Consider the following 27,112-nt stretch of genomic DNA (forward strand, 5'->3'; position numbering starts at 1 on the left):
ATAACTTTCTAAAGCTTTGTAAAAATATTGGTGAGTGTAACACCTGTAAAGTTGTTAAACCTCAAAATAACTTTAAAAGGGAAAGTAACATTTGTCTTGTGTTGAAGAGAGAACGTGCCAATATCACACAAAATTTAAATAAAACAATTTCACTCTCACCCCACTCTACAATGTAACTCTACCTGTTTTGAGTAGTACTTTTCACTTCTCTATGAATTTTCATAATAAACTGTTAATAAATTTACTATTCCTTTTTTTTTGGGAATAATTTTTTGTTTGACCCCAAAGCTTTATTTTCCTACCAGATACTTCCTGTCCTCACCAGAATAAGCAAGACATTTATAAAAGGGCCTATGAAAAACTGACTTGGATAGTGCACTGGCTCAGCAAATGGTTGCACTTTGATTTTCAGAATAAAGCGCTAGGCAATTAGGAACAACTCTGTAGAGTACCACATACTTTAAGAAGTAATATTTTGCTCAGAAGACCTGTTTCTTAGGTGGTTATTCACATAATGCCTTTATTTTTCTATATTATTAGAGTGTCTTTTCTTTTAAATAATTTCATAATTACATTCCTCTTAAAGATACAATTTATGTCTTGAGTGTCTTTAGCTTTCTTCCCTGAGTCCTTAACAGTGTGTTTTGAGACTATGCTATCCATATTTATCTGTTAAAAAATGCATTTAAAAAGGTAATTTCCTCACATATTCATATTTCCCTAAAACTTACTCTTCTCACTTGGCACCTTTACATTATAGTATGTAATTCCACAAATTATTTTTTATGATTGAATGTCTTATTGTATATTATACCAAAATATGTCTTTATTTCTTATTATTGATTAGTTGATTTTTAATATTGTGCTGTTATTATAAAGTGGTTCAGTAAATATGTTCAGCTGAATTTCAGCTCATTTACTTAAATTATTAAATATGATGTTGAGACAAGTAATTACCATTTGGAGTTAAGTAAAAATAAATTTGACCTGTACCTCATTATATGCCTTAAAATATCATTTTGGATCAATACATTCTTTGTTTTGAATTAGTACATTGTTGTAAATGAGAGAGCAGTTCTAATGTCTTCAGTAGTAAACTCTCCCTAGAAGGAAAGCACTCTAATAGTAATAGATTATATGAATTTGAAGATAAACATTTAATTTAGGATGTCGAAACTCCATCTCATAGTTTTTGCTAAAGTTTGTTTATTCAGTTTATTTGTATTTTAGAAAATGATCTTTTAAAATGAAAGATTATTAGAGTTTGATATGAAGAAATTTGCATATTTTTAGCTGAGGTATATTATCATTGAAATATGCTTTATCCCTAGGAAAATGGATGTCCACATGATGATAATGTATTTTCTCAAGCTGAATTGAGAAGTAAAGCAGTAAATGGAAACTTAGATTATATTTTATCATTTCGTAAGTATGCAACATAAGTAGTAGACTTGGCAGGTGTTAATTTCTGTGACTTTTGAGAGCATACAGGGTAGTCCATGCCCTCACTCCCTGCCTCGGGTAGTTCAAAGTAATTTCCGTGAAAGGGAGGAAGTTTTTATAAGTTAAAAAAAAATTGTCCTGATAAGACGGTTTATGAATTGAAATTTATAAATAATTTGGAAGTAGTTTTAAGATTTAAAGGACCTTGGAAGTAGCATGGTGTAAGGTTGGAATGGGGACCTGAAAGGCTTGGATCTTATCTATGATAAACTGCTGATTGTGGGATCAGAAACAAATCTCTCTACCATTCTTTTGCTTCAGTTCATGAAATGGGATTGTATTGCCTGTCTCTCTACCTTGTGGGAGCTATGAAAATCCTATGAGATGTGGTTTCTGAAAGTGTTTTCTAAACTAATGCTATTATGGCCCTAGGTTACGTGAAGCCAGCTCCCAGTTTTCGTTAATGAAACACAGCAAATGTTTACTAAACACTTACAAATGATAGAGTGCTTTACAGTGTTCGTCACATATTAATAAATTCATCCACTGATAGATGAAGAGAGGCTTAGAAAGATTGTATGATTTGGCCAAAGTTGGTGACTGAGACAGACCAAGATCATCTAACTTTAACCTTATTTTATTTTTTTTACTATCAGACATTTTAATTTTAGTAAATTAGACATTTTTTAATTAAAAATTTTTAACATTATCTGTGGCATTAACTTGACAGTGTTTCAGGTCTTGTGAAAAGAACCATTTAAAAACAAACATACAAACGTCAATATCTAGCCCACTAAAATGTTAAAAGCTAAGCTTTGATTAACATGTATTCAAATTGTATAAATGGAAGCTTTGTGAAAACCAGATTGTTGGTACATATTACCTGAGTCTACATTATTTAAAATAGAGCCTCTGATTCAAAATATGCACGAATTAGATTTATTTTATTTTATTGTATTATTGTAAAGGGAAAGGTAAAATGTCAGTATGAAAAATGGTGATTGTTGGGTGTAGTTATTTGAGTGTAAGGTTGGGTATTAATGCAGGCTGTTATCTGAGTGTATTGATTTTGCCTCCCAGTCTGTATAATATATAGATTTTTCATACTGACAAGTTGAAAACAGAGAAGCATTAACAGGAATCTGGGCACATAAGGTGAATACAAGAGAGATGCCTTTCCCTGTATCATATCATCCATTCCACTTCATTGTCAACCTCTTGATTTTTTTCAGACTTGTTTGTTGCTACGGAAACTAGATGCTTTCTGTCAGCAGCCTTCCAGCTGGCTGAAATGTTTCTGGTGACCTTTTTAATTAATAAAAGCTTGATAATATTCTGTAAAATATTAATTTGAATAGTTTAGAAATAATTTTTCAAGAGGTTATTAAATGTGAAAAAGAAAATTGCCATGAACTTAAAGACAGAAGATTTCAGCTCACTCCCATCAGTGTCCTCCCTTTCCCTTGAATTACAGGTCTTTGAAGAGCAGTTACTTCTGTAATTGCTGGTATTTGCTTGTAGGCTCCTTATAGAGAGGCACTTTTGGTTATTACAAGGAATGGCAAGTAGTAGTGAAAAGTAAATGGATTGTCTTTTTTTTAATTGAGATGTAATTGACATAAAATATTAGTTTCAGGCATATAATAGAGTAATTCAATATTTGTATGTATTAGAAAGTGATCACCAGAATGAGTCTAGTTAACATCCGTCCCCATACATGGTTACGAAATTTTTTTTTTCTTGTGATGAGGACTTAAGATCTTCTCTTAGCAACTTTCACATACGAAATACATTATTACCAACTTTAGTCACCATGCTGTATATTCCAACCCCCTGACTTATGAAATAGCTAATCTTGATCAAGTTTGTGGGATAGTAAGAACCATTTCTCCATTTGAGTTTGTAGGCATGGAAGTTAATGTGATCAAGCGAAATTCAAGGTTACCAAAAAGCATGTGGTGCATCCACTTTAAAATTCCTGGAGCGAGTAAATTCAGGTCATTTCAGAAACAGATTTTAGAGTTAATGTCTTGTGAAACCACTGAGAAACTTAGGCTTCACGTTCAAGGGATCTGACGGTTGGTCTCAAGTAATTCTGCTTATGTGTGTAGGTTAAATTTTTTTTCATATTTAGGGAGATGAACAAATAATATTAAAACTTATGATGACTTTTCCCATGAATTTTTAAAAAAACTTAACCAGGTATCTAAACTGTATTTATTAATTCTGTCTTCAGAATTTGCCTCCACAGTGGGTTCCTACCTATTATAATTCTGTCCCTGTTTAATCTGTTAGTAGCCACTTTACATATGTACTGAAAAGATGAAAACAATTACTTATAACATGGCACCATTTTATATACTTATTTTATATAAAATAACTTCAGGAGATGCTCACCATGATTCTGTCCCATGCTTGTTATGACAAGGGTTATGTGGGGCGTCAGGTCTTATGCATTAAAGCTTAATTCTTACACTAAGGCAAATTAGGCTTAGACTGTCAGCATTGAAACATGCAAGGTTTCACTGAAACATGACTGTTAAATGCCAAAATGAATAGTGGAGGAAATAAAATCATCAGAAACGTGAAAGATCGATATAAATCAGTTATTTAACAGAGATCAAGAGGTTATTGTGACTTTAGGTTGTCACTCTTGCGTGAATGCAGATTATAGATGATAGTGAAAAGTAGAATGAGGAAATGTGAATGGTTCAACCTAATCCTACACAACTCTCAAGAAAGAGCTTCCCCTCCCCTGCACATCTTCTGTTTTTAAAAGGTAGTTACACTCTCTCCCTTCGAAGTGCTGTGTTGTCCAATAACATACATCTTTGGTATATGTACCAGGCTGACTTTGAGTATGCTGTTAGATTAGTTAATGTAGTTATACAGAAGAATATTTATAAATTCATTAGTTGTATAAATTTATGTAAATGAAGTAAAATGTTTTTAAAAGATGGCTTATATTGCCAATATGTATTATTGTAATTTTCTAATTAACTTTGTATCAAAAATTTTCCATTTTTAAAATAATAGTTCCCAAATGAAAACTGAAAGATATTGGTATAAATGTGTTTCCAAATATATTGATAATGCAAGTTTTGTTTTTTGTCTGGAATTTTATGATGATAATTTTCTTTTGCAGTGGAATCAAATACATTGCCTTTCTCATTTTCTTCATTGAGAGGCAGCCTCATTCTAGGCTTTAGGAGGTAAGATCTTTGTCTTATATGATCTTTGTCTAAATATGGACTGATTTCTTCTGTCTTTTTGACCTACTATTCAAGGAAAGAAGCAGATACTCTTACCTTGCAATATGTTAGTTACCTGAAATAACCTTATCTGTTTTTTGTTTGTTTGGATCTGTTTTATTCTTACTAAGTAGTTGAATTGAGTTTAGGCTGCCTTTTATATCAGACATTTCCAAGAAATGCATACTGATCTGATAAAGGTCTTGTTTCGAAAAAGAAAGCACTCTGAAAATGGCGAGTAGAAGGTATAGACAAATTTGCATGTATATTTGATTTATGCTTTGAGTGTTTAATTACAAGATGACTTTTGTTTTTTAACTATAGGTCTTTGTTGGTTATCTATTTTAAATATAGCAGTTTGTACATATCATTCTCAAATTCCCAATCTATTTCTCCCTCCCCTCTCCCCTGCTGGTAGCCAAACATAAATTCATTCTCTGTGAGTCTTGTTCTGTTTTGTAAATAAGTTCATTTGTATCTGTTTTTTTTTAACGTTTCACATGCAAGCAAGATCATACGATACTTGTTTTTCTCTCTCTGACTTACTTCACTTAGTATAATCTCCAGGTCCATCCATGTTGCCACAGATGGCAATATTTCGTTCTGTTTAGTGGCTTAAGTATTATTTCATTGTATGTATGTGTGTGTATAGACACATACCACATCTTTATCCATCTGTCGATGGACATGTAGGTTGCTTCTGGTTTGTGGTGGGCTGGGAAGTTAGATAACCAAAGTCATTGTAGTTTGGAAAAATGAAAGCCTCTAAATAGGGGCATACTATATCTTTTTAGTTTTTGTTTTTTGCTCTTATTTTGTGACAAAGATTTTGTGATAGCTGTTTTGATTATTAGAACATAAGCTCCATGTTTGGTTTATTGCCCTATGTTCAGCACATGGATATTAATACCTGGCACATAATCAACACTGTTGACTTAATTACTGAGGTCTTATTTATTCTGTGTTTCTGCCTCTGTTTTTGAGCAATCCCTATTATTCAGCAAGTATTTATTGTTGAGATTGGAGACATTGATTAGGATCAGATTGTAAAATATTTTAAAAAACATGAAGGAGCTTGTCTTTTATTCTGAAGAAAGTAGACTAACTTATACTGTGCAGAGCTTTGGCTAAGGCAAAGATACATCTAGAATGTATTTGAATCTCAGACATTATATTTTTCATTTTGGGTTTTTTATTTTTTCAATATATGCCATGTCTCCTTAATATGTTCATGCTTCTTTCTTCCCTCTTCTCTGTGTGGAAATATTAATGACAGATGTTTTGATGTCCTTGCCTACTGACTTTCTTAAATTTTTGTTCTTACTATGCATTATACATTTGTGCTTGTTTACAATTTCTGACTGGATGCTAGTTGTGAATTTTATGGTGTGGAATTTTTTTTTTTCAATTCCTCTAAATACTTTTGAGCTTTGTTCTGAGATGATCTTGAATTAAGTGACTTGAAACAGTTTTCTTAGAGCATGCTTCCATGCTGTGTGTGTGTGCGTGCACTCTGTTGCGTCATACTCTTTTTGACCCCACAGACTGTAGCCCATTAGGCTGCTCTGTTCATGGCATTTTCTAGGCAAAAATACTGGTGTCAGTTGCTGTTTCTTCCTCCTGAGGATCTTCCTAACCCAGGGATCCAACCCACGTCTCTTGCATTCTATGCTTTGTAGGTAGGACTTGAGCAGCTTTTAGACTAGTATTGCCTGAAGTTGCTCAGTCGTGTCCGACTCTTTGCGACCCCATAGACTGTAGCCTACCGGGCTCCTCCCTCCATGGGATTCTCCAGGCAAGAATACTGGAGTGGGTTGCCATTTAGACTAGTATTATTCCCACTAACTGAGTTGAGCCCTGCTATTAAGGTAGTATCTCCCTGATCCTAATACTTTACCTGCTAGCCCATGTATTTTGAGGTTATTGGAAATGTAACTATTCCAGTCCATGTGTGAGTTCTAAGAATCCAGCAACTTTAGAATTGACTGACTGAAAGCCGTTCTGAAAACAGAACTGATGGATATTAGCAGTAGAGCCCTGCAGCTCCTTAAGGATTAGCACGTAACAGATTCACTTAAAGTTACTTAAGAGTTACTCTTTAGCGGAAATAATTACTCATATTTTACAGAAATGTAGTGAATTACAGAAAAGTAAGTGAGATACCCTAGTCATTTTAGCTAGTCCCCTAAGGGACATCATCTTTCAGGATTGGAAATAGCTCAACTGGAATTCCATCACCTCCACTAGCTTTGTTCGTAGTGATGCTTTCTAAGGCCCACTTGACTTCACATTCCAAGATGTCTGGCTCGAGGTGAGTGATCACACCATCGTGATTATCTGGGTCGTGAAGCTCTTTTCTGTATAGTTCTTCTGTGTATTCTTGCTACCTCTTCTTAATATCTTCTGCTTCTGTTAGGTCCAGACCATTTCTCTCCTTTATCAAGCCCATCTTTGCATGAAATGTTCCCTTGGTATCTCTGATTTTCTTGAAGAGATCTCTAGTCTTTCCCATTCTGTTGTTTTCCTCTATTTCTTTGCACTGATCACTGAGGAAGGCTTTCTTATCTCTTCTTTGGAACTCTGCATTCAGATACTTTTATCTTTCCTTTTCTCCTTTGCTTTTTGCTTCTCTTCTTTTCACAGTAATTTTAAGTCCTCCCCAGACAGCCATTTTGCTTTTTGCATTTCTTTTCTATGGGGATGATCTTGATCCCTGTCTCCTGTACAGTGTCACGAACCTCCGTCCATATTTCATCAGGCGCTCTATCTATCAGCTCTAGTCCCTTAAATCTATTTCTTACTTCCACTGTATAATCATAAGGGATTTGATTTAGGTCATACCTGAATGGTCTAGTGGTTTTCCCCATTTTCTTCAACTTAAGTCTGAATTTGGCAATAAGGAGTTCATGATCTGAGCCACAGTCAGCAACATTCAGAAAGCAAAGATCATGGCATCTGGTCCCATCACTTCATGGGAAATAGATGGGGAAACAGTGGCAGACCTTATTTTTGGGGGCTCCAAAATCACTGCAGATGGTGATTGCAGCCATGAAATTAAAAGATGCTTACTCTTTGGAAGGAAAGTTATGACCAACCTAGATAGCATAGTAAAAAGCAGAGATATTACTTTGCCAACAAAGGTCCGTCTAGTGAAGGCTATGGTTTTCCCAGTGGTTATGTATGGATGTGAGAGTTGGACTGTGAAGAAAGCTGAGCGCCAAAGAATTGATGCTTTTGAACTGTGGTGTTGGAGAAGGCTCTTGAGAGTCCCTTGGACTGCAAGGAGATCCAACCAGTCCATCCTAAAGGAGATCAGTCCTGAGTGTTCATTGGAAGGACTGATGCTGAAGCTGAAACTCCAATACTTTGGCCACCTCATGCGAAGAGTTGGCTCATTGAAAAAGACTCTGATGGTGGGAGGAATTGGGGGCAGGAGGAAAAGGGGATGACAGAGGATGAGATGGCTGGATGGCATCACCGACTCAATGGACATGAGTTTGAGTGAACTCCGGGAGTTGGTGATGGACAGGGAGGCCTGGCGTGCTGCGATTCATGGGTTTGCAAAGAGGCGGACACGACTGAGCGACTGAACTGAACTGAAGGGAAGCATGGATGTGCAGTTCCATATTGGAATGCAGTGTTTGGAACAGTTATCTCCCTTTAGTATTACCTGCCCTAGTGGCAGAACCCTTGGTCCAAGTGGCAGTAGTTCCTTCCATGTGTTCTGTCACCTGTTTGGGCACAGATTGATTTTTTTGATGCCATCCCACAGTATTTGGGGAAGACCAACACTTCTGTACATATATTCTTAGAGTGGTGTTAAAGTAGCAAGCTAGTATTTCTGTAAGTTGATAAGCTCAGGAGATGGTCATTGAATACCAGTCAAGTGTAATGCATTCCCAAAGTTTCCCAATATATAAACTAAATTGTCTGTTAACCTATGAATGTGAAGTCACCTATATAAAAATGTTTAAAATTCAGTACTGCTTATTAGTTAGGGATTATTCAAAGTTACTAGGGAGTTTTTACTATTAAGTTTTTTTTAAACTATTTTTAAAGTATTTTAAAGGATATTTACTTCTGACTGATAAAGTTAGTGAATTCTTCTGTCAAATCCAAGGCCAGAGGATGTTTAGTATAAGACTTTCTTTCCTCTTAACAGTACCCCTAACTGAACAAAGTTCAAATGAGAAACAAGGCCACGTATATTTTCAATATTACTGAAAACTCTACCACCAAAAATATTGAGTTACTTGTGAGAGACAAAATGTCATTGAAGATAGTTCAAACTTCTGTTGACAATGCAACATACCAAAAACAAATGTTTCAGAGCATTGAAACATGTATATTACCATATGTAAAATAGATGACCAGTGTAAGTTCAATGCACAAAGCTGGGCAGTCAAAGCCAGTGCTCTGGGACAATCCAGAAGGATGGGGTGCGGAGGGTGGAGGGTGGGGGTGGTTAGGATGGGGGGGCACATGTGCACCCATGGCTGGTTCGTGTTGATGTATGGCAAAAACCACCAGAATATTGTAATTATCCTCCAATTAAGATAAATTATTATTATATTTTGAAGAATTGCCTTGGAGGCATTTAAGGCTTTGTAGTCTATAGATAGAGTTCTGGGATATAAGGAGATTTTCTGACCTGGTGGCAACAGTTTGAGCTTGACAAGTGGGACTCTGCACCACTGAACAGTAGGGCCTTTCACATGTTAAAAAAAGTCAAGTTTCTGACACTGCTGCTGCTGCTGCTGCTGAGTCGCTCCAGTCGTGTCCGACTCTGTGCGACCCCATAGACAGCAGCCCACCAGGCTCCACCATCCCTGGGATTCTCCAATTGAAATCAACCAAGTTAAGTGCCAGATGTTAAGTTCCTCTTTTCAGTCAGCCAGTGAGGCTCCCACTCATGATATTTTTATAAGGAGTAGGAAGGTACTTCATGAACTATAGTTTGTGAGTACTCAGGAAATCTAACTCTTTTTAGTGTGTGCTTAGGTCTAGACTGCGAGATAATAGGTAATTCAAGGATGAACAGGAATCTTCTTGCCTTCAACTTCTTAACTAGTTACAGACCAGAAAGTAAGAAAGCAATTGCAAACTAGTCTTGATACTTATCAATGTGTAGAGGAGAAGAGGCTGTCTCCGAATGGATAAAGAAGATGTAGTGTGTACACACATATACACCTACACATGAATATTACTCAGCCATAAAAAAGAATGAAACTGCCATTTGCAGCAACATGGAGAGACCTAGAGATTATCATGCTATGTATGTGAAGTAAGTTAGAAAGACAATATTACTTATATGTAGAATCTAAAATATGTTACAAATGAACTTATTTACTAAGCAGAAACAGACTTCAGTCATGTAGTCGTGTCCGACTCTTTGCGACCCCATGAACTGCAGCACTCCAGGCCTCCCTGTCCATCACCAACTCCCGGAGTCCACCCAAACCCATGTCCATTGAGTTGGTGATGCCATCCAACCATCTCAACCTCTGTCGTCCCCTTCTCTTCTTTCCCTCAATCTTTCCCAGTGTCAGGGTCTTTTCAAATGAGTCAGCTCTTCGTGTTGGAGTTTCAGCTTCAACATCAGTCCTTCCAGTGAACACCCAGGACTGATCTCCTTTAGGATGGAGTGGTTGGATCTCCTTGCAGTCCAAGGGACTCTCAAGAGTCTTTTCCAGCACCACAGTTCAAAAGCATCAATTCGTCGGCACTCAGCTTTCTTTATAGTACAACTCTCACATCCATACATGACCACTGGAAAAACCATAGCTTTGACTAGATGGACCTTTTTTGGCAAAGTAATGTCTCTGCTTTTTAATATGCTGTCTAGGTTGGTCATAACTTTTCTCCCAAGGAGCAAGCGTCTTTTAATTTCATGGCTGTAGTCACCATCTGCAGTGATTTTTGGAGCCCCCAAAAATAAAGTCTGCCACTGTTTCCACTGTTTCCCTATCTAGTTCCCATGAAGTGATGGGACCAGATGCCATGATCTTAGTTTTCTGAATGTTGAGCTTTAAGCCAACTTTTTCACTCTTCTCTTTCATTTTCATCAAGAGACTCTTTAGTTCCTCGCTTTCTATCATAAGAGTGTTAAGATTTACCAAAGGGGAAAAGGGGGGAGGAATAAATTAGGAGTTTGGGAGTAGCAGATTGTAACTACTGTAGAAACAGTGAGGTCCTACTGTATAGCACAGGGAGCTGTATTCAGTATCCTGTGATAAACTATAATGAAAAAGAATATGTGTACAATGCAGGGCTTTGTAAACATTTTTCTCCACTTACAAAATACAGGTTCATCTTTTTAAAAACTTTTTCTGAATGTATTTTAGTAGGAGGAATGATTTTATCATAAGGCAGAGGATTCTAGCAGGGCATGGAACACGTTTTATTTTTTGTTTTGAAATAATTTTAGAGTGACAGAAAGTTGCAAGGATAAGACACAAACGGCCTATACACACTGGACCCATTTTCCCCCGGTGGTTGCATCTTATATAACTACAGTGCATTACCAAAACTGGAAATTTTACATTCGTACAATGTATGTGTGCAGTTCTGACAGTTTATCACATACACAGACTTGAGTAACCATTACTGCAGTGAAGATGCAGAACTATGCCATCACGACAAATTCCCCACCTCCCTGCCATTACCTCTTTAGCTTCCATTCACCATCCTTAATCTGTGACAACCACTGATTTGTTCTCAGTTTTTATAATTTTAGTTTGCAAAAGTTGCATAAATGGAAAAAAAGTTACATAAATCATATATTGAGATTGGCGTTTTTCCAGTCAGTGTAGTGCCCCCAGATCCATCCTAGCTGCCTTGTGTCAGTAGTTCATTTGGAATGTTTTTAAAGTAAAAACAACTGCCTTCTTAACTCACTGTAACAAAGCAGTTCACTCTAAACTGCTCAATCTCAAGTTTAAAGAGGCCTGTGAATTTTTGTGGGTGCCGATTTTAAGAGGTCTGTAAGTTTTGTGGGTATTTTTACAATGTAAGTATACATAATTATAGTAAAAATATACATTATATTTGCATTGTAATATTATCATTAAAACACATAACTAATCTTCTGAAAGTAGATTCCATGTTTGAATTAAATATACAAAGCTTATAGACATTAAGTTTACAAAGCTTACAAATAGCCTAAGACCTAGTGTTCATTGGTTACCCAGTTTTGTAAATAGTTTTTCCTTTAAACAGTCACAATTTGAGTGAGCTATTCTATTTGCTTTCCTGAAATAATTTCAGATTTATAGAAAATTATGAGTAGTACAGAGATTTTTTACATACCCCATTTATTAACTTTTAGCATTTTGTGAAATTATCATTTTACTTTCCGTTTATTTACACACACACACACACACACACACACACACAAATAAATTTTAATTTTTTTGGAGCTGTTTGGGCTTAGGTTGCATATGTCATGATGCTTTATCTTTGAATATGTCAGTATATAATTCCATAGAACAAGGATATTCCCTTACACAACCAGGTGGTTCAATGGTAAAGAATCCACCTGCCAGTGCAGGAGATGGAAGAGACATGGGTTCGATCTCTGGGTCGGGAAGATGCCCTGGAGAAGGAAATGGCAACCCATTCCAGTATTCTTGCCTGGAGAATCCCATGGACAGAGGAGCATGGCAGGCTACAGTTCTTGGGGTCATACAGAGTCAGGCACGTGTATAAGCATGTACAGATACACACAATTCCACAGAACAAGGATTTTCCGTTATACAACCATATCACAGTTGACAAACTCAGGATATTTAACATTGAAGGAATATTTTTATCTAGTAGAGCTCATATACCAGTTCTGTCAAGTATTTTCACTCTTTTTTTTGGAGGAGCCCATATTTTCCTCCCTCTTATACAGAACCCCTGGTGGCTCAGATGGTAAAGCATCTGCCTGCAATGCAGGAGACCTGGGTTTGGTCCCTGGGTTGGGAAGATTCCCCTGGAGGAGGAAATGGCAATCCACTCCAGTACTCTTGCCTGGAAAATTCCATGGATGGAGGAGTGTGGTAAGCTACAGTCCATGGGGTTGCAAAGAGTCGGATACGACTGAGCGACTTCACTCACTATACAGAATCCAGTCAAGGAATAGATGTTAGTCATCTTTTCTCTTTAATTTTCTCTAATCTGGAACAGTTCTTCAGCCTTTGTCTTTTATGACATATAACAGATTTGGAGAATACAGGCCAGTTATTTTCTAGAACGTTCCTCCTGATGGTTCCTCATGTGTAACTTCATGTTACGTTTCTGACTGGAATACCACAGGAATGCTGTTCTGTTTTTCTCAGGGAATTAAATCTCAAATGTGTCTGTCAGCGCCTCATTAGTGATGTTAAGTTTGATCACTCAGTGAAGATATTGGTTCAGTTTCTCCACTGTGTTGTTACTGTCTTTACCATGAAAAGTAATAAGCAGTCTCAGGCAGATCCTTTGAGACCATGCAGATACCCTGTTCCATCAAACTGGGACCCCAAGGTTTAGAGATGGTTCTTAGTGATTCGTGTCCAAAGCACTCTTTATTTTGAGGGTTCAAAATAAGTGAATCAATCTTTCTGAAAATTAGCTTTGATTTTGGAAACTTTTTTTTTTTAAGGCTTTGATCTGTATGTATTGCATATAATGATTGCTAGTGTATTTTAATGTTTTTTTAAACCTCTTGGTTTATTTTTAATCCTTTGCTGCCCCCTGCAGGTCTATGAATATAAATCTTTGGAGCAAGGTAAGTATTCCTAATATTGCAAATCATAGTGTGATAGGTAAAAAGCAAGCTATAATAGCTTTATACATTTATCATGCATCACTATAAGTTAATGAATTTAGAATCTTGAATTGGTACTTTTAGTTTTAAAACTACCTTCCTGGATCATGAAATTTATTGTTGAAGTGACCTTGAGTTAGTCCTAAATTCTTAAGTTTTCAACTTTTCTAAAAAATAACTGTTAACATTATGGCAGTGATCATACGTATTTAATAATTATTTTTAAAAATATATGCATGTTATAGATGTTATACATGTTTGTGTAAGTGTACCTATCTATATGTGCTAAGTTGCTTCAGTCGTATCCGACTCTTTGTGACCCTGTGGACTGTAGCCTGCTAGGCTCCTCTGTCCAAGAGATTCTGCAGGCAAGAATACTGGAGTGGGTTGCCATGCCCTCCTCCAAGGGATCTTCCTGGCCTAGGGATCAAACCCATGTCTCTTAACGTCTCCTACACTGGCAGGTGTATTCTTTACCACTAGCGTCACTTAGGAAGCATCAAGTGTATCTATATGTATATCTGTATATGAATGATAAACAGATCAGTTTTTAAACTACTGTCTTTTTAAGAAATTAACCACTTTTATGCAGGAAGTACAACAATCCTTATGTTGAATTACAGGATATCTGCCTGTAATGCAGGAGGTGTAAGTTTGATCCCTGCGTTGGGAAGATTCCTGGAGAAGGAAATGGCAACCCACTCCAGTTTCCTTCCCTGGAAAATCCCATGGACAGAGGATTCTGGTTGGGCTAAGGTCCATGGGGTCGCAAAAGAGTCAGACATGACTTGGCGAATAAACAACACTATCAGAATGCACATTATTGATGGGAATTCCCATTTTAAATATTTCTTAAAATCTTATTTTCTTTCAGTTCTGTTTTTAGTATTAAACTGCCATTCACACTATATAAGTCAGTTAGGTGGTTAAGATATTTATAAGTAATTTTTTGGCTATAAAGACTTTTTCATTGGCTTATTAAATGTGTCTGTTCAAAATTAGGTTTTAATGTGGCTGTCATATGTCTAATGTATGGCTACAACTTCTGGCAGAATTAATTGTCTATCTTCTACACGTCTGGGTTGGTTAAAAAAAAAATTGTAGATAGGATTGTTTTGCTTTGCTTTTTAATAGTTTCTACCTTAACTTTCCTTTGGATTGTTATTACCGAATCATGCTTTCATTGTTGAATGAAGTGGCATATGATCAGGTTTACCTAATTTTCCATATTAGAAAATACGTAGTTAAAGAAGTAACTGTAGTTTGAGTTGTTAATACTTATGCTATGGCCAGACACTTTCCTGAAGAAAGAAATGGCAACCCACTCCAGTATTCTTGCCTAGAGAATCCCCTGGACAGAGGAGCTTTGTGACTACAGTCCATGGGGTCACAAAGAGTCGGACACGACTTAGCAGTTGAGCAGACACTATCTAAAGAGCGAATAAGTTCAATCGACGTATACAGATGAAGTAATTGCTCATATCACTTCAGAAACCTATGCTTCCTTTCTTACTATCTCCAGGCTGTTGATACATAGTCTAAATACTGTGTTCAAAAGTTACACATCAGTATCGTAGGCTTTTGTCATCAAATACGTTTGGATTTTTTTAATTGAAATTTTGTGGGTAGAGTTAATGTTGAGTAAGTCTTATAATTTGTGTATTCAGTTGATAAGAATCAATGAGAACAAACATATTACAACTTTTGACCTCCTTTTGTTTTAAGTAAGTAAGAGTTAGTTGCTCAGCCCTGTCCGACTCTTTGTGACCCTGTGGACTGCAGCCTGCCAGGCTCCTCTGTCGGTGGAATTCCCTAGGAAGCAGTTCCTGGAGTGAGTTGCTATTCCCTTGTCTCCAGGGAGTCTTCCTGACCCAGGGATTGAACCCAGGTCTTCTGCATAGCAGGCGGATTCTTTATCATCTGAGCCACCAGGAAAGCCCCCATTTTGTTTTAATGCCATTAAAATGACTGGCAAAATGTTGAAAAACTTAAAAGAAAAGATTATTTAGTGTTTCAGGATATTTTACTTTCTTACTGCTGTAAAACTTAATTTAAAAGGAGGAAACTGGTTGAATTTCAGCAAGACCAAAAACAGTACAATGGCAAATAACATTGGTTGATGCTTCCTGTAAGCTGTTTTCTACAGTAACAATTTATTTAAAACAATATATAACCAGAACAGTTTAGAGGTTTTCTTAGTGATGTATCATGAAATAACTGCAGTTTTCCTTCAACATGGGTTTGTTTTGTTTTTAAAAGACTAACCTGTTATTTAAAAACGAAACAATCTCCTTGGCAAGTTGGGGTGGTGTTGAATTACTGTGACATAGAGTAATACCTTACTAGGGAGAGCCTTTATTATTTCAAGAATTCAATTTCAGATTGTGTTTGTTCTAATTTGCTTCTGTTGCTGCAATGCGCGCATTTTCTGTCTTATCAGATAACAGAACTGTTGTACAAGGATGGACGTTATTGCCAGGAGCCTCCAGGACCAACGGGTAGCGTTTCAATTTTGATGATTGTAACTTATCCACAAATCCATTCTTCTGTGTAATGATGGGCTAGAAGGATTACAGCAGTAAACATTTTGTTTTTGAAAGTGAAATTTGAAAACATTTGTTTATAAATCTTTACATTGATAACCGCATCATTTTGAGATCTGTGAGGTGTTTGGTATTACCATAATTGTTTTTCTAAAGACAGGGTTGGGAGGGTTTTTCTTTTCAGATATTGAGGAAATGCTTCTGATAGCATCCATCAAAATAGCCTTAAAAATCAGTAATCTGTAGTGTTTATGTGATTTTAATGTTTTGCAGGTATAATTTAGACATATAGAATGGTAAAGAGGTCTTGTAGATTTTTCCACTATTTATTACTGAAAATACATTATTTTGACATTTAATGATTTTTGTTTTCATGTGATAAAGCCTAGCATATGTGGTTTTCTGTTAAAATACACACACACACACACACACAAAACCATATGGTATCTTTCTTGAAAGTTCGTATTTTTCTATCCTGTGTATTAACACATGGCCCTATACATTTTATGCTTGGATGCATAGGAAAATTACTGTTGTTACGAAACATCTTTGTTAATCTCGATTTTTCATTGGCTAATAGGCAGCTCTCCACAGGAATATTACATCTTATTAAAATTATTTAACTTTCTATACTCAGCATTTACCAATCCTCTAATTTTATGTTTCCCTAAATATTGCCCACAAAAAATTAATATAGAAATATATACGAGGCATTTATTTATTCTCACTATTTGTGATTTGGACAGGAAAGGGGTAAGGCCTTGGGCAGGACCACTTCTGTCACAGAGTGGTAGAAAAAAATAGATTGAAGTAAGATTCAGTACCGAAAAGCTGTCACTTGGTCTGAAAATAATTAATATTCCTTTCACTCACCAGTTAGATGTGTGCTCCCAAACCACATAATCTCTATGCCTCAGTGATCATTGTTGCCATTTCAGAGCCTCTCATCAGGGTGACATCTCACACCAAAATGATTTCTTATAAATTAATCTTGATAACATGACAGTCTCAGTAATTTTAGTGGAATGCTTTCTCTTGTTTTTTTCCACAGAAGCTGTTGGCTATTTTCTTTATAACTTGATTGACAGCATGAGTGACTCAGAGGTACAGGCCAAGGAGGAGCGTTTGAGACAATACTTCCATCAGCTGAAGGAGATGGTACCATTTCATTTTTTGCTATATAATGCCTGTCCTGTCTGACATGTATCTATTAGATTTGAAATTGCTGCTTTTAAGTACAACCAGACCACTTCTCAATGACATACATGACTTGGAGACTTAAATTATGTCCGAGATAATTTCTGTTAGACAAATTTCAGTTTGGTTGTCTAAAACTTGTTTTGTTTTTTTTTTTTCTTCTCCTCCCTCCCCTTTGCACAGAATGTAAAAATTCCTGAAAATATCTACAGAGGCATTCGTAATCTGCTGGATAGCTACCATGTTCCTGAATTGATTAAGGTGTGTGTGAAATAATAATCAACTTCTTAAAATGCTCAATTTATATATAGAAGCATGTCAAAGTTTATTTTTATTTTTATTTTTACTTTATTTTACTTTACAATACTGTATTAGTTTTGCCATACATTGACATGAATCCACCACGGGTGTACATGCATTCCCAAACATGAACCCCCCTCCCACCTCCCTCCCGATAACATCTCTCTGGGTCATCACTGTGCACCAGCCCCAAGCATAGGGGCATGTCAAAGTTTTATTTAAATATATTGCTTTTGGCCAAAATTTATTTAAATGTGATAGCCTTTAAAACAAGGCTTTTTATTGATTATTGGTGAATGCTGTTTATATATTGAATAATGTATTTAAAAGTGTTTTTTACAGTGGTTATAAGTCTGAAGAGAATTTCAGGAATATTTTGGGAAATGGAAAAATAAAAAGAAATGAGACTTACAAAATTTGCTTTTGACATTTGCTAGTATATTTTCCATATGTTTTCTAATCCTAATTTAAATCCTGATTTTAGGATGTTAATATATTGGTTGAAAGAGAGAAGACAGACTCTAGAAAAGTAAGTATGTTTTTCGAGTAGATTCTCCATGCTGTAATAACCTCATTTAATGAGAGTTCTAGATTATGTCCTTTTAAAACTGGTGGTTCCTAACATTTTTGCCTCTAGCATAGTTCTAAGAAGTTGGTAAAAGCCATTTACCAGAAATTATATCTAAGAAATCTGCATATAATATCAGGAGCTTTATAAACCCCTCGAGTCCATCCCAAATCCCACATTAATATCCTTGATAGCATTTATGACATTTAGGAAAGGGCAGTTCAAAGAGAAGAGTGACAAAGAGTGCATTTTCTTTGTAGTAAATTTCTTTTTTTCTTTTTTCTTCCCATTTCTGCTTCGCAGCCTTCATCATCTGATTTGGAGTCTAAACTTGAAAAGCTAAAAGCTGAAAATCAACCTATAGGTGATATCCTAAAGCAGCTCATATTAATGCTATGTTCAGAAGAGGTAACGTTTGTTTAAATACTTTAAATGTGCTATTAAGGTAAAAAATTCTTTACAGATAAAAGTAAGCAAAGCCCAATATGAAATTTATTATTTTTAAAATTGATTATTATACATCATGTCTGTGAAGAATGCAATTAAATGAGAGGTTAACTAACTTCAGCTACACCTTGAATGGCATGTTTTCGGGTTGCCGTAGTTTGTTTACGATAATCTGCAAAGTGAATGATAGTAACAGCCGTGATAGGTTTATCATACATGCCAAATGTCCTTTCAAGCCATGGCTCCGGTCTCTCATATCTAGATTGTCAAGCAACTGATACATGCAGTAGTCATTTGCAAGTCAAATATTACTAGGTTGTTAATGCAGGGATTGAAATTCCATTTTCCTGCTGGAAAAAAGCTCTTTCTGAGATAAAGGGTCTCTTGCCTTTTTTCAGCAGGCGTCCAGCTGTACTTTGTGTTCATTTTAGTGTGTATCTGCAATTGGGGTATATCACTAGACTTTTTCAGTTTCTAGTTCAGTGTCATTTGGTCGTATGCCTGTGTTTTAAGGGGAAAAAAATACAGCTGACTTTAAGGTTATAATATGGCACTATTAAATTCTAAAATTTTCCTGCACATTACGGACTGTGAGGAACTTGGCAGTGATATATATTTCTGTGCATGGAAATTGGACTCACTTGGTACATATTTAATCTGGAAGTCTTTTTTCATAATACAGTATCCAAACCTAAAACATCAAATTTAGCATAGTGGTCAGTTTCGCAGCGCAGATAACAAATCTTTTGAATCCTTCATATATATCTTTCCTGCTTTTTAGAAGGTGGATTAAAAATATCAGGGAGCAAGATGAAGTTAATAATGTGTATCCATTTATTTTAAAAGTAGTGTTAACTTTTTTTACACTCTGAACATGGAAACTAGAAATTTTACAGTTTTATGTTAATTTCTTACTTCTTTTTCATTTCCTTCCTTTATTTTAGAACATGCAAAAAGCTCTTGAATTGAAGGCAAAATATGAATCAGATATGGTTGTCGGTGGCTATGCAGCTTTAATAAATTTGTGCTGTCGACATGATAATGCAGAAGATGCATTGAACCTGAAACGAGAATTGTGAGTACCCTGGCAGTGAAACAAATCATCAGCATTTATGCTGCTATACAGTCCTTGGTGGCTCATGTAGAGTGAATACCGCTCTGATATAATGTAAATTTTAAAAATTCTCTTTTGTGAGTGCTTTTGAAATTTCATACTGTAATACTCTTTGATTAATTATGGCTTGTTTTCAGCAAGAAGTCTTTAAGTGTGATAAGACATTCTATTTCTTGAAGCCAAGATTTTTTCCTCTTGATTATACAACTGCATATCACAACAGTGATGTAACTATGATATAAGGCTTGTTAAATATCCCCCTTTCTGTACTGTAGTGTGAACAGAATTCTGTCCGTTTCTCAGGTATCCTTGGCTTCCCACTGATAGATTTACCAAATAAAAATGTCTCTTGGGAGTATTTCAGTATTTGCAACAAAGTGAGAATCACCTTAAGTGCCATGAAACAGAAACATTCCTTATTCGTATCGTTTGCAGATGGAAAGATATAGTATAAATGTAGTATTACATTTTTACTTCTTTGAATATAATTGCATGTAGATTTGTATATGGCCCCCCAAATAAACCTGAACTAAAAGGTAGAAGCCAGTGTTAATAAAAATTCAGATTCTGAGATTTTTGGAAAAGTGATCAAGTAGATAACTGCACTGCTATTAACAGTTAAACAACTTCTAACATTATATAAATATGGCTTTAAATTTTAGTGACCGTTTAGATTCTTCTGCTGTCCTTGACACCGGCAAGTATGTAAGACTCGTTAAAGTATTGGGAAAACATGGCAAGCTCCAAGGTAAGCATCAGCACATAAAGGAAATGTGTGATGCAAGTATCTTGCCACTGGAATAAGATGTGTATTGATATTAATGGTATATCATGTCCATCCTGCAAAGTGCTTGAACACTTTGCATACAAATTTGCATGTGAATCCAACCAGAGCTGCATGGACAGTGTAGGCCATTAGTTTTAATGGATTGGCAAGCTTGTCATTTACATTTGCACAGCTCAGTGCTTTTTGCATTTCTGCAGCTAGTTTTTATTAGCATTGCTGTTTGGGTTGAGTTTGAAGATCATGACTTATGGCACAGTTTGCCTATATGCCTGCACTAATGGCTTTGTTTTTGCTTAAGAACACTGGAAGGCTGAACATAAATCCTGTAAATATAACCTTTATTTAAGAATATGAATTTTGCAGGTGTCTTTGTCTTCACTTCTAATAACATTAACAAAATGTATACTTCAATAAGGTTTCACATAGAAGTTTGCAGGAAGAGCCTGATTATATAGTTGATGTGTATCCTCTAACTTTCTTATAGTTGAGGGGGATAATGCTAAGCCTAATATAATTATACTTAATAATTTATTCTTAACTATTTATTTCTTAACTTTCTCATTAGGCTTTATTTGGAAGCTTTAAAAAAAAACTGTCTTCCTTTAATTCCTAGAGAAGATTTTTTTGTTTTTAAATCATTATAGTGAAAAATGTATGGAGAAAGTATTTGACTTGATCGTAGAATTTTTCCCTAGGAAATTTTTCTAACACAGACAGTCCTTTATGAAGATTAGCCTGCTTTTTAAAATCACTTTCTATAAAGCGGTCAAAACATTTTGTCTGTGCAATAATTAATAACAACATTATAAAAATGCACTTATTCCATATCCTAAAATGTTTGTTTCTGCCTTCCTAATGAAGCTTAATGAATCTAATGTATTAACATGCAGTCTTTTGGAAAGCTTTCATTGGCTCTGCTTGGCTAATTAGTATCGACATAGCAAACAGGCCCTATCGGTATCAGACCATTAGTCTGGCTGTATATACAGTGTAAACACATCTTTATTATCTGGCCTCCTGACAAGCCATCTGCTGAAGAAACAATGGTGTGATTTAGCAGATGTTAGCTCTGAACGATAAAAGCATCCATTTAGGAGGATCTTACAGCTATAGGGCAGACCGTACAGGGTTATGTGGTGCAGAGTGGGCACACAGTCCCTATCTATAATTTGTAGTCAAAGTTGCAGGGAAATGATAAAACCATGCTATTGTGGATTTATAATTGTAGTCTCGTTTAGAAATGCAAGTAGTAATTAACTTGAAATCGGCATTATACACTAGAATTTACATTCCTGCTGGGCTTGAAATGCTGTTTTAATAGCAGTTTGTTTTCCCTACATGAAATTACCTAAGGGTCTTTTGTGCTACTTCATTGTAGATGCTATTAACATTCTAAAGGAGATGAAAGAGAAGGATGTTCTTGTCAAAGATGCAACAGTCTTGTCCTTTTTCCACATCCTAAATGGCGCAGCTTTACGAGGTGAAACCGAAACAGTGAAACAGTTGCATGAAGCCATCGTGACCCTAGGGTTAGCGAAACCATCTACCACCTTAAGTTCCCCATTGGTCACCCTATATCTGGAAAAGTAAGTTAATTGAATTTTCAGTTTTTAATGTTGGCATTGAAATAATGAATCTAATCATACAGGGATTATATTTTGTAAATTTTCTGTGATGCTGCGGAAGCCTTATTTGCCACAGAATAAGAGAATGTTTGTGGTGTAGGTGACCTTTAAAATTGCCAACCACCCTGTGGTCCTATGGATTACTTCTCAGTGGAAAGATCTATGTTGGTTTTTTTGGGGGGGTTTTTTGGTGGGGTATGTGATGATACTACATGGAACCGAATCTAGTTTTCCCCAGTTTTGAGCCTTATAAGTGTCAATTATAATAAATATAAGAAAGGATTCTCTGGGGCTTTTGGTTATGCTTCATCACTGTTGTTCAGGTTGAGATGTGGCAGTGTCTCTTGAGGGATCCTTTTTTCCGTGTAGTGTTTTAACTGCGTACACCGACACAGGAGTCACTGTAGCTTTGCTAAGTTATTGTAGAAGATGTCTCTGTGTCTTGTGGCAAGAAGATGAATTTTGTTAATAGGGTAAGGTTTACTGAGTTTGAAAATGTCTGTATTTGGAATGTTCATGTTAGTGCCCAATTTAAGGTAATTTTTTCAAGGGTAAATCATAAAGTCAACCTACATTCTAGTACAGAGTGAAACATTTTAGTAAGATAATAAAGCATCCTTTATTACCTTCTTTTCCTCTAGCATTTGTTTTTCTTTTCTGTTTTTAAAAATTTCTCAGATCTTACCCCTTTGCCATTCCCTTCCATGACTTAGCGCAGTTTTCTAATCTGCTTATTTTGTGATTGAGGTTTTCTCATTTAGTTTGGATGTTGCTGTATCAATGCCAGGATGTTGCTGTATCAATGTAAATGATAAATCTTAGTATATTCATATTCTTCCCAAATTTCTGGTAGTTTTTCTTTATTTGCTAAGAGCACAATTAATTGAATATAATGAATGATTTAATATTGAATTGAAGGTGTGGGATAAAAAACATCTAACTATGTTATGTTTATACATATGTATATATGTGCACACCCGTTCGTACACACTAACGTTTTGTGAAATAATTTCTTTAACATCCAATCAAAAAACAGTTTATCAACTTAGCTGATTTGGCTAAGTCTTTAACCTCCACAATCTCAGCATTACATCTTTTTAAAGAATAGTGATTCAAACAATTACTGTGTTATTGAGTTCTCGTGTTCACAGCCAACTTTATATAGAAATCCTGTAATTAATATGCTTCCTCCAAGAATTTTTTTGATGATCTCAAAAGACCCATCTCTGCAGATTGCATGTGGAGCTCTGCATAGGGGTTTGAAAGAAATGGGCCCAGTGCCCAGAAGAATTAGACCCTCCTCCATCAGTGGGCAAAAATAAAATAATGAACAATGAAAATGAGGCCATGGTAGAGAAGTATCTTACAAACAGAAATACCGTAAGACAGAAGATGAAAAGTTTTCCCAGAAAGGTCTGCAGATGGGGCTCATGAACCAAGGAGAACTTCCCCCAAGGAGAATGGAAAAAGCATGGGATTCAGATGTTAACATGGAGCATACTTCGTGCTTCTGATTTAATAGTACAGAGATTTGTTTGTCTCAGTTAAATTTGACTGTCCCTGTTAATTGGGCTAGAGAAGTGTAAATTAGTACCTTTTATGATTTTGTTTTTTTTTACCGCTTTCAGATATAAAGAGAAATTGTTACCTTCTATTTTTTTTGCCTACCTTTTTTTTTTTGTTTTTTTGCTATCTGTGCTTTGCAGAGGCTTTTTCCCTGACAAGATTTTTCAGTTTCATCTGTCATGATAAAAACTTTCTGTCGACTCTTTTAAGAGTCAGAAAGAAGAAATTAAGGAGATAAAGGAAATTTCATGTTTTGCAGAGAACAGTAGTAGCACTCCTAGTTGGGGCTAAGTTGCAGGAAAACAATTGATTTTGAAACTTATTTTCAATTGTTTTCTCCCGAATGATGGAAGATAGCTAATTATTTAGAATCATGACAAGTGCAGTACTAGGATTAACTACACTGGCCTCCCCAAAAGTCTACATATATTTGATTTGATTAAATATGTTAGGTCTTCAATAATATCATGTAACTGGCCTCAGCAGGTATAAGCTCATCTGGATAATGAGCCTTTTATTCAAACTTGAGGTAAAATTAAGAGAAACATTTCAAAGCATGTACAAAATCTTCATCCTTTCCTTTTTGGAAAATCATTGCCAGACTGTGAAGAAGGCTGTCACTTACATACTGTAATTCTGGAACAAACCTGTGAGGTTGAATTCCTTAGAAAGGTGATCTTTAAGATTCAGTAGATTTTAATTTTGAACTGATTTTTCCAGCATTGGATAAAACACAGGAGAAATTTAATTGTATCTGTCTGTTACTGGAATAGTGTATAAAATCCTTATTGTTATGAAAAATCATACATTTTGTTTTATTCGTTTGCTCAGGGAAATCCAAAATAATGACGGGTTTGCAAAATTTTGAAGAAGTTGCTTAATCTGATTTGTATTGTCAAAATAATGCTTATACCGAACAGAAAAGAAACATGCTAAATTGAACAAAATTTTCATGTGTTTCGTTTACATTGGGGTTCTATAAGCCACATGTCTACGTGTAGTCCACATGAACATTAAACATTTTCCTTTGTAACTACTTAAAAATACTTTTTTAATTGAAATCATGCTGGATTCAGAAAGATGATCTGGATACTACATATTAAGAAAGAAAGAAAAATGTTTTAAAGTAGGTTAAAAGAGCTTTTGATTAGTCTTTATGCTATGGTAAAGGAAATAAAATTAATGAAATCTGGCCATTAGTTTTAAAAGCCTAAGAATTTGTATGATGCAGTTTCAGATTCACTTCTTGTATAGCTGATCCACTTTGGTTTCATTGCATATGAAAAATATTTGAAGCTGTTTAACTGGATTATTTAGTGCAAATGATCAAAGAAACTTTAATTTCTGCTTTCCATTAAGGATTTTTCTATGCTGATTTGTGCTATAAGCTGTATATACCCACATGCATTTCATTTAAGTGAATCATGGACTTTGTGCATATAATCCTCCCAGAATTCTTGCTATGTTAATCTTGAGTTCTTCATAAAGGTCACAGTTTCTGTAAGATGAACCTATGCCAGTACATTTTAAAACTCACACACTGTAACACTTCAGTGTGTTGCAGAAGTGGAAATATACTTTTTTAGGATGGTGGTTATTCTGTCATATACACTCCCCTTTAATTTTGGCATCTTCATTTGTACTGGATACTTTTATTATTTATGGGAATGCTTGCCTTCTAGAGTAAAACTCTTTATGTACTGAAAGGAAATTAAGGAGGTTTGGCTCTTTTACTCCATTATTGCAATTAAGAATTTAGCATCATCCGTGCCAAAGGACAAAAGTGGTTCATTTGCCCTAGGGGAACAGGACAGTGATAAGATGATTTTTCGTCAAGGATCATTGGGTCGTAATTAAGTTACATTCATGGCTATTGCTTTTTGAAGGATGATTGGTAAATGACAGGCTTCATGTGCTTAGTACGGACAGTGTTCAGTAGGGTTTTTTCTCCCTCTGTCAGAAAATCCTGTTGAGCCTGATAATGTAAATGTGGCATTTTATTCTGAACAAAAGAGCAGGGAAATGAGCTATCTTGTCTAACCATTCAGTTGTTTAACACCGACTTCCAGTTTAGACTCAATTGGCTGGAAAGCACTTGACATGTGAAGTTAGTGCTGTTCCGAACGCATGTTTGAGTAAATTTTAAAGTAAGTGACAGCTAAATTGTACCTAGGGAAATTACAAAGCCTTCAACACAGTTAATTTTTTGGGGAGGATTAGTTGTAATTGCAACACCAGTCTCCTTGAAGATTCCTCATTTATAGATGATGAACAGAAAAAAAAAAAACATTTAGCTCTTTCAGGGACTGGTTCTCTTAACAGAATAATTTTTGCAAAGTCTATGGTTTCTCCTGGAATGATTTCTTTCCACACTGAACATCTGCTTAAGATTTATAGAATAGTCGGTGTTTAAGAGTGTTAAGGTGTTTTTTCCCCCTCTCCCTTGTTTTGAACTTTTTTTCTCCCCAATGACCTTCTTTTCTCTAGTGATTTCAGATTTTGAGAGCTTTTCAGTCAGTAAGCTCTTAAGGTAAATTGCCACTTCACCAGCACTTTATGCATAATGTTGAAGCACTTTATTCCAATTAAAAAAATCAATATTTGTCATTTAAAATTTTGATTAAATTAAGTATGCTCTCTGAATTGGAAGTTATGGGTAAGCAGACTAAGTTTAAAGCTATCGATAGGTAAATAGATAGTTATCACTGATTGTTCTTGTTCTAACAGTTCAAGTTTGTATGAGACACATTTGTGAATTTTAGTTTATTTATAAAGAAGTTTGATTTCGGAGGGCTTTCTTTTCTGGTATCGTTATAAAATCTTTCTTCCAAAAAAATAAATAAATAAAATAAAATCTTCCAATCTGCTTTTATTTCATCAGCTTGTAGAATTTTGATTAAAGTCATATTGAGTTAATTTGCATCAGTCACAAATACTTTTAAATGATTGTTTACTTTCGATTAACATTTTATTTATGAAGATTACTTTATATCATTGAAATACTTTGAGGGGTGTCTAGTCATTGAAAATAAATATAGTGGATTTTCCTTAGAGATAATAGTATGTTAGAGTTGGTTTTCACTTAGTATTATTTGAGGTTTCTGAAAGCAGTGGCTAAATTTTTATTTCTACTTAGAGTAGAGTTTTAAATCAGTTCTAGTGTTTTAAAGCATACGGAGGAAAGCAAAGTTGTTTTAGGGTATAGAATTACACTGATTACTTAAATCTTCTCCCACGTTTTGGGTGTAAAGCAGTTTCAGCCTTTTTCCGTTTGATATTTTGCTGCACTTCCTGATGTAATCCTGCCTAATACAAGTAGTAGTCATGTGATGGTTTTCTCTGCTGGTGTGAAACATTTGAGATGATGAACCTACTAAGCTCAAGTTCATAGAACCTCACACTAGAGTATTCGAACTGAGAGGAGACCCAAAGATCTTGAGTTCAGCTGTTGGGATAATCTACTTTTATCACCACTTCTTG

General features: G+C 35.4%; 1 protein-coding gene across 1 annotated transcript in view; it reads left to right on the forward strand.

Annotated features, from left to right (window-relative positions):
- LRPPRC (leucine rich pentatricopeptide repeat containing) overlaps nucleotides 1–27,112 on the forward strand; it is a 99,959-nt gene that overhangs the window by 26,547 nt on the left and 46,300 nt on the right. The window contains exons 13-23 of the mRNA XM_069583442.1: nucleotides 1,332–1,425; nucleotides 4,589–4,655; nucleotides 13,419–13,446; nucleotides 15,926–15,983; nucleotides 17,080–17,186; nucleotides 17,409–17,486; nucleotides 18,010–18,054; nucleotides 18,397–18,501; nucleotides 19,485–19,615; nucleotides 20,317–20,402; nucleotides 21,820–22,027. Coding sequence (XP_069439543.1) covers nucleotides 1,332–1,425; nucleotides 4,589–4,655; nucleotides 13,419–13,446; nucleotides 15,926–15,983; nucleotides 17,080–17,186; nucleotides 17,409–17,486; nucleotides 18,010–18,054; nucleotides 18,397–18,501; nucleotides 19,485–19,615; nucleotides 20,317–20,402; nucleotides 21,820–22,027 — 1,007 coding nt within the window. The remainder of the gene's footprint in view (nucleotides 1–1,331; nucleotides 1,426–4,588; nucleotides 4,656–13,418; nucleotides 13,447–15,925; nucleotides 15,984–17,079; nucleotides 17,187–17,408; nucleotides 17,487–18,009; nucleotides 18,055–18,396; nucleotides 18,502–19,484; nucleotides 19,616–20,316; nucleotides 20,403–21,819; nucleotides 22,028–27,112) is intronic.

Source organism: Ovis canadensis, chromosome 3 (assembly GCF_042477335.2).
Source record: "Ovis canadensis isolate MfBH-ARS-UI-01 breed Bighorn chromosome 3, ARS-UI_OviCan_v2, whole genome shotgun sequence".
Taxonomy (NCBI): Eukaryota; Metazoa; Chordata; class Mammalia; order Artiodactyla; family Bovidae; genus Ovis; species Ovis canadensis.